Below are 15,434 nucleotides of genomic sequence, written 5' to 3'. Positions count from 1 at the left end.
GGAGGAAACCGGAGTGCGCAGGAAACTGACACGGCCATGGGGAGAGCATGCAAACTCCACACAGGCGGGTCCGGGATCGAACCCGGGACCTCAGAACTGTGAGGTCAACATTTTACCAGCTTCACCTCCGTGCTGCCCAATGTTCGAACATGACAAGCACAAATCGTGTATTTAAATAACGGTTTTAATATTGTCTGTTTTTCTATTAAATAAACATATAGAACTACATTTAAAATTAACACAATAAAGTTGGCCATTTCCATGTAAAAAAAAAATTGGAATATTCTGCGAAAAACATCTCGATGATCACAGCATTAAGTAATGTTCTTTTTCTTGTGAAAAATTGTTTCTTATTTTGAGAAATAGTAAGAATAGTACAAGTCTGTGTGAAGTTTGCATGTTAACCCCATGCTTGTGTGTTTTTTCCCCTACCCAGGTACTCTGGTTCCCCCCCACATTCCAAAAACATGCATAATAGGTTAATTAAAGATTTTAAATTGGTCATAGGTGCGAATGGTTGTTTGTTTATATGTGCCCCACTATTGGCTAGTTAAGAATGGGCGGCACGGTGAATCTGCTGGTAAAGCATTGGCCTCACAGTTCTGAGGACCCGGGTTCGATCCCGATCCCGCCCCTGCCTGTGTGGACTTTGCATGTTCTCCCCGTGCCTGCCTTTTCTCGGGGCACTCCGGTTTCCTCCCGCTTCCCAAAAAACATGCATGAATTGGACACTAAATTGCCCATAGGTGTGATTGTGACTGTGGCTGTTTGTCTCTGTGCGCACTGTGATTGGCTGGCAACCAGTTCAGGATGTACCCGTCCTCCTGCCCGTTTACTGCTGGGATAGGCTCCAGCACTCCCTGCGACCCACGTGAGGATAAGTGGCAAAGAAAATTGAGGTATCTTGCTTGGGAACAATGTTGCAGTGATGGGAGGAGATTCATTTATTCATTTATACACTGCATGTGTGCTTTTAGGTTGCCCTCAGCCACCAAGTGAAGGAAGTCATTAACAGGTTAGTTGGTTCTCTGCTGATTTACCGCCCGCTTTTTAATTGGCCTCATAGTAAGGCACAGCCCGTTAAGCATGCCCGTAGCGACATATAAACCTTAAATGAAGTCACGCTACTGATGGACTGCGGAGCAAGTGAACTGCCCCCGCCCACCATCAATCATTTGCTAAAACACTAAACATGGCCGAGCACACAGTGGGGAATACGTGATCGTGCATAATCGCTATTTGCGTTGCAAAGCATCCATAGTGATGCCAACTCCATCCATCCAACTATTTCCTTTGTTGCTTATCCTCACAAGGGTCCCAGGGTGTGCCGGAGCCTATCCCAGCTGTCAACGGGCAGGAGGCGGGGTACACCCTGAACTGGTTGCCAGCCGATCGCAGGGCACATAGAGACAAACAGCCGCACTCACAATCACATAGTGGCGCAATTTAGAGTGTCCAATTAATGTTGCACGTTTTTGGGAGGAAACCGGAGTGCCCGTACAAAACCCACGCAGGCATCCTTAGCGCTCTTGCTTTATGTTAGCATACTATCTGGTAGTATGTTAGCTTTTGCCCATCGGGGCTCAAGATATTCCGCAATTAACAACATGGGTCCACCCAGTTTGTTAGCATGCTAGCTTCTATTGTAAGAATTTGAATTTTGTTGGAGCCAGAGTTAGCATAGTTTTATCAGCAGATGCTGTGGTACAGCTTTTACTCACATATTCAGATTCACACCTTTGCCTGCCCAAAATATATATACCGTAATTCCCAGCCTACGGAGCGCACCTTGTTTTAAGCCTCACCCAATACATTTATAAAGGAAATACCGTTTGGTACATACCTACGCCGCAGCCGTGTAAAAGCCGCAAGTGCCCACATTGAAACCCACATTAAAACACAAGATATTTACAAAGAAACACGGTACACAGAGAGTTTAGCACTAGCGCCGCCGCGCTAACAGGGCCAGTTTAAAAAAAAAAAAAAAACATACCGGTAAAAATCACTGCGATAGGGCAGTAACACACTAGCACAGCACTAACAGGGCCAGACCGGTAAAACTCACTTCCTCGGCACATATATTCCACCGGTCTCACTCTTACCTTTTCCGCTCGAGTGCCCCCGAGCGGCCGTTAGAAAAAATGCACAAATTAGCCGCATCACTGCATAAACCGCAAGGTTGAAAGCGTGTGAAAAAAGTTGCGGCTTATAGGCCAGAAATTACGACGTGTGCATATATATATATATATGTACATATATAATATATATTCCTCTGTAGGCCTACAGTATATTGTTTTGTCAGCTATTAAATTGAATGTCCAAGAGTGTAACTTATATATGGAGCCTAAAACCCCAATATTATTCATTCCGCATTGTGGCAGCACTAATCTCCTTCATCTTAATGGCATCCGCACAGCGCCAACACAAGAAGGCGGCGCATACGATCGATCCGTTTCCCTTTCGTTATCGCACCGGAACCTTTTGCTCACTGATTCCCAAACAGCTGCCCCCGAGCCCTCCATCAGATTATTCAGATGGCCTTCCACGCTCACTTGTTAGCGCCACTCACAATAAACCTCGAAAACCAGACCGTGAAGACGCTTGCACCAATACAGATTGAGTTCCCGTTTCCTTCAAAATCTGGATAGTTTCACTTTGTATGACTTTGATTCTTATATGGAACTATAAAATGTTTAAAAATGACATTGTTGACTTCACCACATGGCACTGGAACCACACTATGCTTCATGTGCTCGGTAGAGTTTTTTTTTTTTTTTTTTTTCAAATTTATGTTGTTGTTGCGCCTAATGAGCGATGGTGGCAGGACATAATTGTTGGTAGCCCACCAGCGGGGGGTTTAATTGGACAAGCAGGGAGGAATATACAACCTGGCGACTGGCACCGGCGCCTCATAATGGGGTGCAACTGGGCGCCAGTGTGGTCAACTAATCAAAACGGGACCGGGCCTGCTCGGTGAGCCGTGACCGGAATACTGAGTGGGCATCTGCGCCGAGCCGCTCTGCATCAGCGGCTCGGTGGGAGATGCAGGGGGGGGGGGGCGTATCGTGAAACAGCCGCGACCCTGCGCCACCTTCGGCACATCTCATTATTAGCACGGCCACGGATGGACGATTTCAATGCTCGTGAAGCCATGATGGATATGTTCTTCTTCACTTTTACAAGACTTGTTTTGAAGTGCAACATGTTGCTCGACGGCGAGAACGTCACTTATGGGCAAATTTGCCTCAACAAGACAGACAACTGAGTGGGGGGGTGTATATTTTGTACCTGGGTCCACTTCTTAATTCGACCACTGTCACATAGAAACCATCAAAGGATTGTTTTCACATGCCGTCACCCATTATGCTGCTTTGGGCAAATAGCTGACGGCGGCCATTTTATTTCCCTGAGCTCATTACTCGTAGAAGAACTTTTAATAAAATGCCGATTTGCGGTGCCGTGGGTTGCTCAAACAGACCTGGGGTGAACAAAGATGTTAGTTATTACAAAACGCCCAAAGTTATCACTAATTAAGGTGATGAAGCTGCTCGGTGAGCATTATCAGCGCGGCGGTCATGCTAGCTTGATTAGCTTGAGGTGGAACGTAAACACCGATGAGGATAAAAGATGTGAACTCACGTGGCGATTAAAACAGCTACCAGTTCAACAACAGCGACTCTGAAAGCGGGCTGCAGTGTGTGCTGAGCTCTGTAACGTCCGTGCACCATTCCTCGTTGATATAAAAGCATATTCCACCGCCTTTCGTTTTCTGTGTTAGGATACAGGTACAGGTAAGTGCCCATGTAAAACCTTACTTCTTCACTTACCTGTATGCCAACACGGATATCGAAACGCAGTGGAATATTTTTTTTTAATATCGAGGCAACCTCCATTTATTCAATTTTTTTTCCCACAAAGTAAAACCTGTATATTAGTTCACCACAAGCTAGCTTGTTAGCTTGGCAACACGATCAACACGCTGGAGGTTGAAGCCCGGGACCGTGATAGCAGCATCAGGCACTCGTCCACAAAGCCTCCACGAAGCACAGAACCGCAGAGAGTCCAAAGTCTTTGCAGGTTTTAATCAAGAGCTTAAGTCCATCCATTTTATTGGCTAGGGAGCGTAGGTTCGCAAGATGGATCATTGGGAGCCTTAGACGATGTCCCCGCTTTCGAAGGCGGACTTGTATCCTGGATCGTGAGCCTCTTCGTTGCGAGGCTTTTCAGGCTTTGAAGAGGGCGCCGACTAGCAACTCTGGAAAATGCTTCAGCGAATTGGTGAGAGTTGTCAAAAAAAAGTCAGAAGAAGACTCTGGTGGCTAGCAAGTCCTCTCTTGTGTACTTGAGTCCTGAGACGCCCGTGAAACACAAAAGCAGTTACAGGGAGAGCATTCCGAAGGCTGCCACAGTTGTAGGCGTTAGGTTGGGAAGTGACATGGCAGCGCGCATTGGTGTATGGGTAATTAAGCAAAAAATGTGTCATCAATGAAAACAAGCCATAGGCCTACTATTGCCGTCTCACAGAGAGTTGGAACCGGACTTCCCAGCGTGAATTCAGCCATTGTGTTAAAAATTGTTAAGAATTATGTGTTCACCTTGAATTATTTTTGTGGATGGCTTGTGGTCCTTCACCCCTCCAAACAGTGTGGGTGTGGTATGAGGGGGGGTCATTATATTTAAGCATGCAGCTGTCACCTGTTTAAATCAATATTTAGTAAGTAATGTGAAAAACAGATGCTGATTATCATATCTATGAATGTGTTCGGATTGATGCAGACATATTTTGCTGGTCAAAGTTGGGTGTAAAGTGGCTTTGCCCTGACCCAATAATCGGAGATCGGAAAAAAATGTTGACATCATCGAGGGCCCACCTAAACTCGCTGGCCTTGGTAGGAAAAATATGAAATTCGGTTGTTTAAAGGTCCAGTCATGAAATGGATGCTTTTTATATGTTATTAATGGAAAAAAATGGCAGACGGTATGGACCCATCGTTTTTGTCACCACAAAACATGATTTTGACATATATGGATTTTTGTAACTCCCGCCATAAAAATCCTCTCGAGGGATTTGTTTTCGAGAAGAAGCAGGAAGTGACGTACAGAGCAGTAGCGCACTCAGGCGGGCTCGTATGTTACTAATAGTTTTACCTGGGGGAAGGGAGCTCGTTGTGCCTTTGTATTAGCCAAAATGGCGGCTTGTTGTATTGCTGGATATTGCTCGACCACTTGGGAGGATGGATTCGCTCTTCGTACTATTCCAAAAGACCTGGTTCGTTGTGAAAAATGGATTGCACGGGTGCAAAGGACGAGAGCTTCGTGGGTTCCAAATGACGGGTAGGGTTGTATACAGCTACTAAAAAAAATAATAGTGGGGGCGTAATCCGTAAATCAGGGGTGCTAAATGTGTCGATGTGCCCCCCGGCCGAAGCCGTGATCGCGGACGCGGCGATGTCGGTGTGGCTCGTCGCGGCACCAGGCCACGGTTGCTCATCTCCACCGTGGATGTGGATTGGACGGGGAGGCGGTTTGGCCGTGATCCACATATCGTCTAAATATGGCTCAAAATGATTGGGTAATATTGCCCCGGTCAATTCACTCGGTTGTGAGATCTTCTCTTCTTCGAAAAGAGCTTCCGTGTCAAAAATCAGAATATCTCTGTTGTTACTCTCCCACAGTCGGTGGCACACCGTGTTTTCATTGGCGAATGTCCCAGTGTGACGTCACGGGCAGAAGATGCAGCCAATATGGCGACCACTTGAATGTCAAATGAGACTTCCGCAACTTTGCGCATGGGTGACGCGCTCTCCACTTTTTTGTATAGACATTGAAGTGAATAATGTTATATGTATTTTTCATTACAATCACTATTATAGAATGCTTATAGGCATGACACTTGACCTTCAACGAAACAGTCCTGTTGCTAATATTGTTTGAGTTACATTTATCATTCGTACTGATTCTGAAGGCGCTTCAGAAGATAAGATTGCCACGAGATGACATTGACATTGAGGCTGGAATTGGAACATTTGCAAATAACTCTAACATAAGCAGTGCAGCACAGAGAAAGGCTGCAAAATGAAAATGGGATAAATTGTTTGGAATAGAATTTTATGGAAGTAATAAAGTATTACAGTTCAGGTTGTAAATATATAACCTCTGATCGGGTAACCTGATGGGTCACCAATACAACAGTCAAAAGCGTAAATAATTTTTTTTTCTGTCTCTGCCTTTTTTCGCGCCTCCTCTACCTCTAAAAACTATATCATCGTGAAAACTAACCATCTTTGCACTAAGTTGGGTGTTGAACATTACTCCTAAAATCGTCAGAAAAAAGAGTAAAGCCATAAATGAAGATGATTTTGTGGATTTTCAAACAGGTAATTATTGTTTAAGAAATTGAGATGACACAAATCAATGTATTCAGTCACATTAAAATCGCCATAAGTTAGTGTTGATTGTTTTGTACGTTGCTTTTTCCCAATGTTTCCAGATTTTCATCGCAAAAAAAAAAAAAAGCCGAGCAAATTCAGACAAACTAAAGATGGCATGTTTAATATTTTCACGTTAGATGCATTGTCACATTCTCCTGAACTCACCAATGGAGAAAATACAAATGCATTACATAGGGAAGCCCACAAAAATACTTTGATACAAACAAACAGTCGCACCTATGACCAATTTAAAACGGGTTGTTTTAAAAAATTATTATTTGGAACCATTATAATTACTTTGTTACATTTATTCATTGTGAAAAAAATATTGTACCCATCAAGTTTCTAGTTTGCGAATGGCGCCCTCTGCCGATTATGTTGTTAATTAAACGCGCATGCCCCTTTAAGGGTTGCAGTAAGGCATGATGGGTAAAGTTGTCGTTAGCCAATCACATGGCCGTATTTGCGTGTTGCTATGGTGATGGTGACTGGGGGGTGGTTTGAACGGGGAAAAAAAATAACAGTATGGCGTCACTCCTCAACGCGGATAAAACTTACGCGAGTTTTGGTGTCGTGTTCTCTTTCAAAATGATGTCATTAGAGTGAAACGACGTTTCACTTGATAACGTAATGAAGTTCGAATCAACCTGGCAAAGGCAGAAGTGGAGAAAATGTTTGTGTGAGACCGAAAAGAATGAAAGGTAAGTAGTTAAAATGCCTCTTTGAAGGGCTTGAACCAGGTTAAAATTTTTGGGGAAACTTGAGTTAAAAGCTAACACCACTCGGTTATGTTCATGTTTTCATCGACGTTTTATTTTTCTTTCGTAAGAAAAGGAAACTACACTTAATAGGGCGGTGCGACATAGCCTTAAAAAAATTCTCCTTTGCGTTTCGCTGTTTTTCCCTAGTGGAATTCAAATCTTTTCTTCACATACTAAACAAGCTTCTAAGCTATTCCCCCCACCGAAAACCATATAAATACTTATTATTTGAACAGGAAGAGATATATTTTAACAAATACCTTTATTCAGCACATAATCCATGATAAATTATGAATTTGGGTGCAGATCTAAATGATGTTTACATTTCTGAGCCATCAAATCAACCAAACATACAGTGTAAAAGTCCACCTGGACATCAAGTAATACAATTGTCATTAAAAACCCACTTCCATTATCAGTTAAGCGCCCACTAAGAGAGCGTGAACATTTTGCTGGCTATGATACTCTCACTTTGGGGGAAAAAAGATCTGTAACTCCGCTCTTAGGTATGTATGAGAGCCAAGCAGAAACCAAAGGTTCGATCTCGTCGTCATCCTTGGCCGCTGAGCACGCCCAGCCAACAGAAATATCAAACGGCGACGGCGACCCTGGGCCTTCTGCCATCAAGTCATGTCTGGCGCATCACAACAAAGAGCAGGTGAGCAAAGATATGTGATGTCGCCGCACAAGGGTGGATCGCTCCGTTTAAAAGTGACACCTTTTATCAAACCATTTGTTGGCTCTATGGTCCCTCAGTGAGCATGAAATATGAATTTAACCCATTCCTGAGATGCAAAAGCTTTCTGCCGTGAGGCCTGAAATCAGGTCATTTGAATTTCTCGAGCTCATCTACTTGACTATCAAAGATCTCTGACTACCTCTCCATTCCTGAGCCAGTGCTGTTGTGGTCTCACAAGTGGGTCTTCTATATGGAGGCAACCAATCAGAGGAAAGGTTGCGGTCTCAGCCAAATTCGCACAAAGTTGATACAAAACAAGGTCAAGCAGAAGTAGCTATCAGAGGGTCCTTTTCTGGACAAAGCCAAGTTTTCTTTTAAACTGAATTGACACTTTTATATTAGAGAGTCACTCTTATCGAGGTCGAAGTAACCAAAATTTGACACCTTTAAAAAAAACAAAAAAGTAATGTTTAACTTTCTGGAATAGTTGTACGTCAGTCGTAATGATTGCTACTTTAAGTGTCATCTTATTTAGTACTTTGCGAAATCCAAGCACTTTAAAGCATTTTGATGGAACAAAATTATCCCAGTACTAATGCAGTATTTTAGCTATTCTGAGTTGGTACATTTGTGTGGCCATGCTTGATGCACAGAAGCACGTTATGCTCTGCACTCCTTTTATGATAATGGAGATAGATTGAGTTCTGCTTTCCTGGGTGACAGTTTTGCTCCAAAATCATTTTAAAAGTACTTCATTTTTTTAACAGCGGAAGGGGACTCGAGTCACCTTTCAGAACGGAGAACACCTGGAGGAAGCGGCCTCAGAGAGCAGCCATTGTCTGCGGCCGTTACTTGGGTACGACTGGATAGCAGGTAGCCAACTTCTGTAATCTGTGCATCCAACAAAACCCATCCATCCATTTTCTTTGCCGCTTATACTCACGAGGGTCGTGGGGAGTGCTGGATTCTATCCCAGCTGTCAACAGGCAGGAGGCTGGGTTCACCCTAAACTGGTTGCCAGCCAATCGCAGGGCACATAGAGACAAACGGTCGCACTCACAATCACACCTAGGGGCAATTTAGAGTGTCCAATTAATGTTGCATGTTTCTGGGATGTGGGAAGAAACCGGAGTGCCTGGAGAAAACCCACGCAGACACGGGGAGAACATGCTAACTCCACACAGGCGGGGCTGGGAGCTCGAACCTGGGTTCTCAGAACTGTGAGGCCAACGCTTTACCAGCTGAGCCAACAAAACCCAATGTAACCCAGTTTACCTTTTGACCTTGACATGATAGCAAAAGCCTTGCACCTTTGGCGGATGTGGGTGGGTTGCCTCTGCTTAATTGTGCCTCTTAAAGCTCAATTTAAAGTTGCTATTAATCTTCTCTTCGTCAAGCTGACCATGTTATGGGCAGAGAAGCGCACCACGAGGGAACATATTATGTACATTAGCTGGATTGTGATGTCACAAAATTCAGAACAGCTCGTTCTAAGACATATTTCTGAATGGGTGAATTATTTGGTTGATGATTGGTGGAAAGGCACTCCAGAGGCCCAACTGTTTTTGGAAATAACACACTAACAGATACTGTACAGTTTACATAGTGTTGCCTTGAAATACAAGTGACTCGACTTGCAATTATTTGTGTCATGAACCAACGGTGCGTGGGTGGACCCAAATGCAGGACTTCGGGGCAGAGGCATAATGTTCAATGTGGTTTATTCTGGAAACTGGGTCATACACGGTGTAGCAGTCCGACAGGGCAGCGGCACAGAAATGCTAGGCTCGGCAGGATCCAAAAGACATACAGCAAGGGTTCGAAGACTCCGAAGCGAACTAACGAACTCAACAGGACTCTAGCTTACACGTAGAAGCGGAGAGTCGCACAGGCAGTGAATGCAACTCACTAACACAAAGTAACAAACTGGCAAATGCCCCTCTTGGCAGTGGCCAAGCCTTGCTCATGACAATTTGAGATACAAGCCATCGATTAGCAAATATTTTGCTGTCGCTTGAAGTTGTGAATGCAATTTTGAGACTGCTTTATGGTAGCAGGTGACTCTGGTCGTGTCACAACAAGCTGGAGCTTGGCTGTAACATTTATTCAAATATAAAAAGCACTTTATTGCCACTCAGCTGAAGTGTACTTTCAAACTAAGCTTTATGCTTACAGAGCGCCGTCGGGGAAGGAAATAACTCCTACCTCGAGGCACCCCCCTATGTCCCCTTGAAGGACCTGTTTGGTAAAATCAAATGTAAGAGTTTTCACTCTGGTCTGTTCCTGTTCAGGTGTCCTCGATGTGGAAAAGTCCCTACAAGAACACTCGGATGATTTCTACGAAGAACTTCAGGCTTTTCGAACACAAAATCGAAGCGAGTGCATGCACCATCCCCAAGCCAAGTGAGTTGTTCACACTGTCATTCATTGTCTTGTGATTGTCGTCTTTACATGAAAGTGATCGTCACACTCTTCACACCATTCTGTAGATTTTCCCTGGATAAGTGCTCTGCTCAGACACTGTTTGCAGACATTGGCAGTCCGGAGACTGACACAGATACTCATCAGTGTAAGACTGTCATTTTGCGGGTAAGAAGACTGAAGTGTGCTACTGATGTTTACCCGTGCTGCTTTTTTGCAGGCACCTTCTTGTATAGGCTGAACAGCAGACTGTTTCCCGTTCCCGTTCACCCCCAGGATCGATGTCCCGTGTGCAAAATTCCAAAATCCTCACACCCGCACGCTAAAGACAAACCAGCTCTCGTCAGGTAACAACCGTGTAAATGGAAACCGCCATTTTTACACACCCGTTTTTGTCCCAGAGTAAAATCAGCAAAAGACGATATACTGTAAATAATAATAATACTGCTTGACTAAATTTTTTTTGTGTTTTAATTTCACCTCATTATTTTGTCTGTCATTTTTGGGTTATTTTAAAGCAAAATAAGTATTGTACATAAGATTGGGAGTTAAATTCTAGTTAGTTATGTAATATATATGTAAAAACTGAAACACATGTAAAATATTTACCCCCCAAAAAATATTTACCAAAAAAAGATCAAAAATGTTATATATATATATATATATATATACATATATACACAAACTCTAGTTATGTAATATACATGTAATAACTGAAACACGTGTAAAATATTTACCAAAAACAAGAACGTAGTAATAGAAATAATGAATAAGTCATAAATTTGTAACTACAATGGTTTCGCGGTGGATAGGGAATGCGCCGCCCTGTGAATTTTGAAAATCGTATCTCAAAGCCCTCAATATTTAGGAGATGGTTTATCATGAGGTTTTAGTTCTAATTGTCAATATTTGAAAAAATAAAATGAAAAATATTTCATTTTGTTGAGTGAATCTAACTACTGAAATAAATTACATTTTCCGCATTCAAATATACTTATACATCACAATTAATATGTCCCAAAAAAAAAAAAATACGAATAAGTAAAACTAAATTCCTAAACTCTGACCCAATGTTAAATGTGCTTGTTCGAGTAATTTAAATCCATTATTTCCCGTTGTAAAAAAAAAAAAAAAAGAACCAAACGACGATCCATTATTTATGGGAAATAGTTCTGGGTACTTGAATCTGTGTGTGTTTTTGTTTTATTATTCAGAGTCAGCATCCCTCGCTCCACTCTCCTACCACCTTACGAGTACAAAGCGCATCGCCGCAGCAGCTTCGACCCATCTGACAGTTTGGGTTTACCATCTGTACGTAAAATGGACGTTGTGATAGTGTACCACGATTAGCTGTTTTTTTTTTCACGTTTTGCCTTTTCTGTTACTGTTATGCAGCACTGCCTCTTGGGCTGGTCCCACACGGTTCAGAGCCACTTACGTCCACCTAGCAACCTTGACCTGCGAAGTCACCTGGAAAAGAACACTGAGCAACCAGAGGTGAGATCTTCAAGTCTGACGTCATGCGCTGGTACACTGTCAGTCTTTTCAGATCATTAGTTTCTTACATTGTGCAAGTGTTGCCGAAAACACAGACTTGAAATAGTATTGCTGAATGTTTTTAGCAAACTCAACACACTGCAAATAGCAGAAATTTTGAAAATAGTGCCCTGTGTAGAACGACTAATATCACTGCCATACTGATGTGTTCAGAAAGGAGTTGAGATTTTATTATGAATCGCAATAGAGTTCTAGACAGGACACTCACTCCCTGCTGCAATATAATTGGCTGCCACAAAGAGGCAAGGCAAGTGGGATTCATCATAAAGCGTCATTAAACAGCATGTCTCACCATAACCATTAACTGGTAATTGATGATATGTGACAATTTCAATTATTTTCTCATTTTTTTGTCTTTGATACTATACCATAATTTCCGGCCTATAAGCCGCACCTTTTTTCACACACTTTCAACCCTGCGGCTAATTTGTGCATTTTTTCTAATGGCCGCGAGAGGATACTTGAGCAGAGAAGGTAAGAGTGAGACCCGTGGAATATATGTGCCGAGGAAATGACTTTTACCGGTATGTTATTTTTTTAACCGGCCGTGTTAGCGCTATGCTAGCGTGTTGCTGATGTGTTACTGCTGTGTCTCAGTGATTTTTCCCGCTGTTTTTTTTAACCAGCCCTGTTAGCGCCGCGCTAGAGTTAGCATCGCCCCAGCGTTAGCGTCGTGCTAGTGTGTTGCTGCAGTGTTACTGCCGCATCTCAGGTTTTTAGGTATGTTTTTTTTTTTTTTTTTTTTAACCGGCCACGCTCGCTTTAGCACTGTGCTAGCATGTTGCTGCTTTGTTCCTGATGCGCCTCAGTGATTTAATCAGGAATTAATAAATACGGGTGTAAATGTTTTGTGTTGAGGGTCACCGATGGTGTAGTGGTACATAGGCCTGACTTTGGTGGGGGGAGCATGGGATCGATTTCCACTCAGTGTTGGTATCAATATCTGGCCTGCAACTGACTGGCGAGCAGTACAAGTTGTAGTCCTCCTTTTGCACCAAGTTAGCTGGGATAGGTTCCAGCACTCCCGGAAACCTCATGAGGAAAAGCAGCTTGAGAAATGGAATGGAACTGTTGATTAAACACTTCTCAAGGGTGGTGTGTTTTGTGTGTTTTTTTATTTTTCAGGATCAGGTGACCACAAGTCTTCAGTCTGACCAATCACCAGTTGTCGCTCCACTGGCTCGCCACCTCTTCCAGCACTTCTCGCCCAAAAGAAAAAAAAAACGACCCTCACCTTCAACCATAGGCTGACAGACCTTCAAAAGTATTTCCATCCATCCTTTATTTGTTTGTAGCGCTCGTCCTCAGTTAGAGTTGCAAGTGAGCCAAAGCCTTTGCCACCTGAGTTTTGGGTGAGATTCAGGGTACCCCCGGGACTGGTTGTCAGCCAATCACAGGACACTTATAGAGAAACAGCTATTCACAGTCACATTCAGAATTCAGAATCTTCAATGAACCCAACGTGCTTTTGGAATGTAGGAGGAGAAGAATCGAGAGAAAACCCACGCAATCACATGGGGATCATGAAACTCCACCATGGAGGACTTTAGCCGGATTCAAACAGAGACTCTTGACCGGAAGGCAAACGTGTTAACTACTAAGACACTTTTCTGCCTCAAAAGTCGATTTTAGAAGAAATTGTAAATGTTATGTATTCATGTGTGTCAAGTCTTGTCAAATAAACATACTAATCATTTTAGTGGATGGTACACATCAGCAGAGGTGCCAACGGAACCTGTGAGGTGTCCTGGCTGGTCAACCAGTATTACAGTAGATAACAATGTTTTTGTAGCAGGAGCCCCTCTCACATGGAGTTTGCCCAGACTTTGTGGTGGATGGTAGTCATACACACTACTCATGAGTCATCTTTAGAACTTTGATTATGACTTCTGTAGTATCGTATGAGCTATGTTAGCAATAGTGGAAAAAAAAACTTCGCCACCACCAATAATTGACACCCCCCCCAAAAAATATTGAGAATTATTAAAACTGTAAATATCTCACAGCTGTAATTTCAAAACTTCATTAACATTAGCCTTAAAAAAAAAAAGTTTAAAAATATATACTGGAAGCGCCCATGTACATTTTCGGCGAAGACAAACAACCCGAGCTAAACTTAGCTCCTAACCGACATACAAAACTTGTCTCTTGTCCTTGACAACAAATACTGCCCTGTTTCAATAGGGCCTTGGTGGCATCGTAAAGCATTTCAGAAAGCGCATAAAAAAACAGTGGGTGAATTTTGAAGACTTAATTCCGAATATGTGCAAAACCTTTCGTGACTTTCCTTTCTCGAGAAGTTTTGCAGGATCTGTGTAAAAGAGGAAAGTGATTTAAGATTATTTCTTCTTCTTTTCCTTTCGGCTTGTCCCATTAGGGGTCGCCATAGCGTGTCATCTTTTTCCATCTCCTGGATCCTCTCTAACACCCACTATCCTCGTGTCCTCCCTCAACATCCATCAACCTTTTCTTTGGTCTTCCTCTCACTCTTTTGCCTGGCAGCTCCATCCTCAGCACCCTTCGACCAATATACTCTCTCTCTCTCACCTCTAGACATGTCCATCGAAGTCTGCTCTCGGACCTTGCCTCCAAAACATCTAACTTTGGCTGTCCCTTTAATGAGCTCATTTCTAATCCTATCCAACCTGTTCACTCCAAGCGAGAACCTCAACATCTTCATTTTTGCTACCTCAAGTTCTGCTTCCTGTTGTTTCTTCAGTGCCCCCATCTCTAATCCGTAATCTAATCGGCTTCACTGTTTTATAGACTTTCCCTTCATCCTAGCGGAGACTCTTCTGTCACATAGAACACCAGACACCTTCCCCCAACTGTTCCACTTCCCTTGGACCCTTTTCTTCACTTCCTTAGTGCACACTCCATTGCTCTGTATTGTTGGAGTCCAGTCCAACCTCCTCTGTCAGCCTAGCCATTACTACCGCAAACAGGAAGCGGCTCAGAGCGGATCCCTGATGTAGTCCCGCCTCCACCTTAAAGTCTTCTGAGAGTAAAGTGACTTAAGATGGCACTCCAAAAATTTGTGCGCCAGCAACATTATTTTCAAGCCGTTAGTAGTAAATTTATGTCATTACATTCTGTAACTTTGAAGTGATTTTTAATTGGATTAAGTTGGAGATGATTTGAAACTATATCGTAGGAATCAGATTTTAACGGTACTAAACGTACAACCAACGTCGTCGCCATCGAAGCCTTGAAGTGAGCGTCAGTTCTAAATCAAAAGCATCTGAGCATTGTGCCACCGCGGAAACAAGATTTATAGTGCTTTCAACTCATAACATTTCACAATCGTGTGTGGAGTCATTTTGAAACTATTGGGAGGGATGCAGTTTATTTTCTGTCGTGATGTCAAAATGAAGGAAGTCTGTCAGAAGCCACGCTGTGTTGTCAGCACAAAGTAACTGAACTTCACATCTCTTGTTCTGTGGCTGCCGTTCTTTTAAGATTTCTGGTGATGCTCAATATTTAAATCATCATGTAACTGGAGGAAAGCAGCATTTTATATTGTGCTCTGGTTTTGAAGCCGAACGATTTCAGGGAAAGCGGAGCTGGCGAAAAATAAAAACTTTA

General features: G+C 43.0%; 1 protein-coding gene across 1 annotated transcript; it reads left to right on the top strand.

Annotated features, from left to right (window-relative positions):
- Positions 1–6,923: 6,923 nt before the first annotated feature.
- miip (migration and invasion inhibitory protein) lies at positions 6,924–13,553 on the top strand. The gene is made up of 9 exons (XM_061832479.1): positions 6,924–7,132; positions 7,699–7,850; positions 8,639–8,744; positions 10,163–10,274; positions 10,361–10,440; positions 10,513–10,639; positions 11,507–11,603; positions 11,688–11,789; positions 12,975–13,553. The coding sequence occupies exons 1-9, from the start codon at positions 7,126–7,128 to the stop codon at positions 13,098–13,100; spliced, it is 909 nt and encodes a 302-aa protein (XP_061688463.1). The 5' UTR covers positions 6,924–7,125; the 3' UTR covers positions 13,101–13,553.
- Positions 13,554–15,434: the final 1,881 nt, after the last annotated feature.

The sequence above is a fragment of the Syngnathoides biaculeatus genome, chromosome 10, assembly GCF_019802595.1.
Source record: "Syngnathoides biaculeatus isolate LvHL_M chromosome 10, ASM1980259v1, whole genome shotgun sequence".
Classification (NCBI taxonomy): Eukaryota; Metazoa; Chordata; class Actinopteri; order Syngnathiformes; family Syngnathidae; genus Syngnathoides; species Syngnathoides biaculeatus.
The sequence above is the reverse complement of the archived record's forward strand: the minus strand, read 5'-3'. Positions and strand labels throughout refer to the sequence as shown.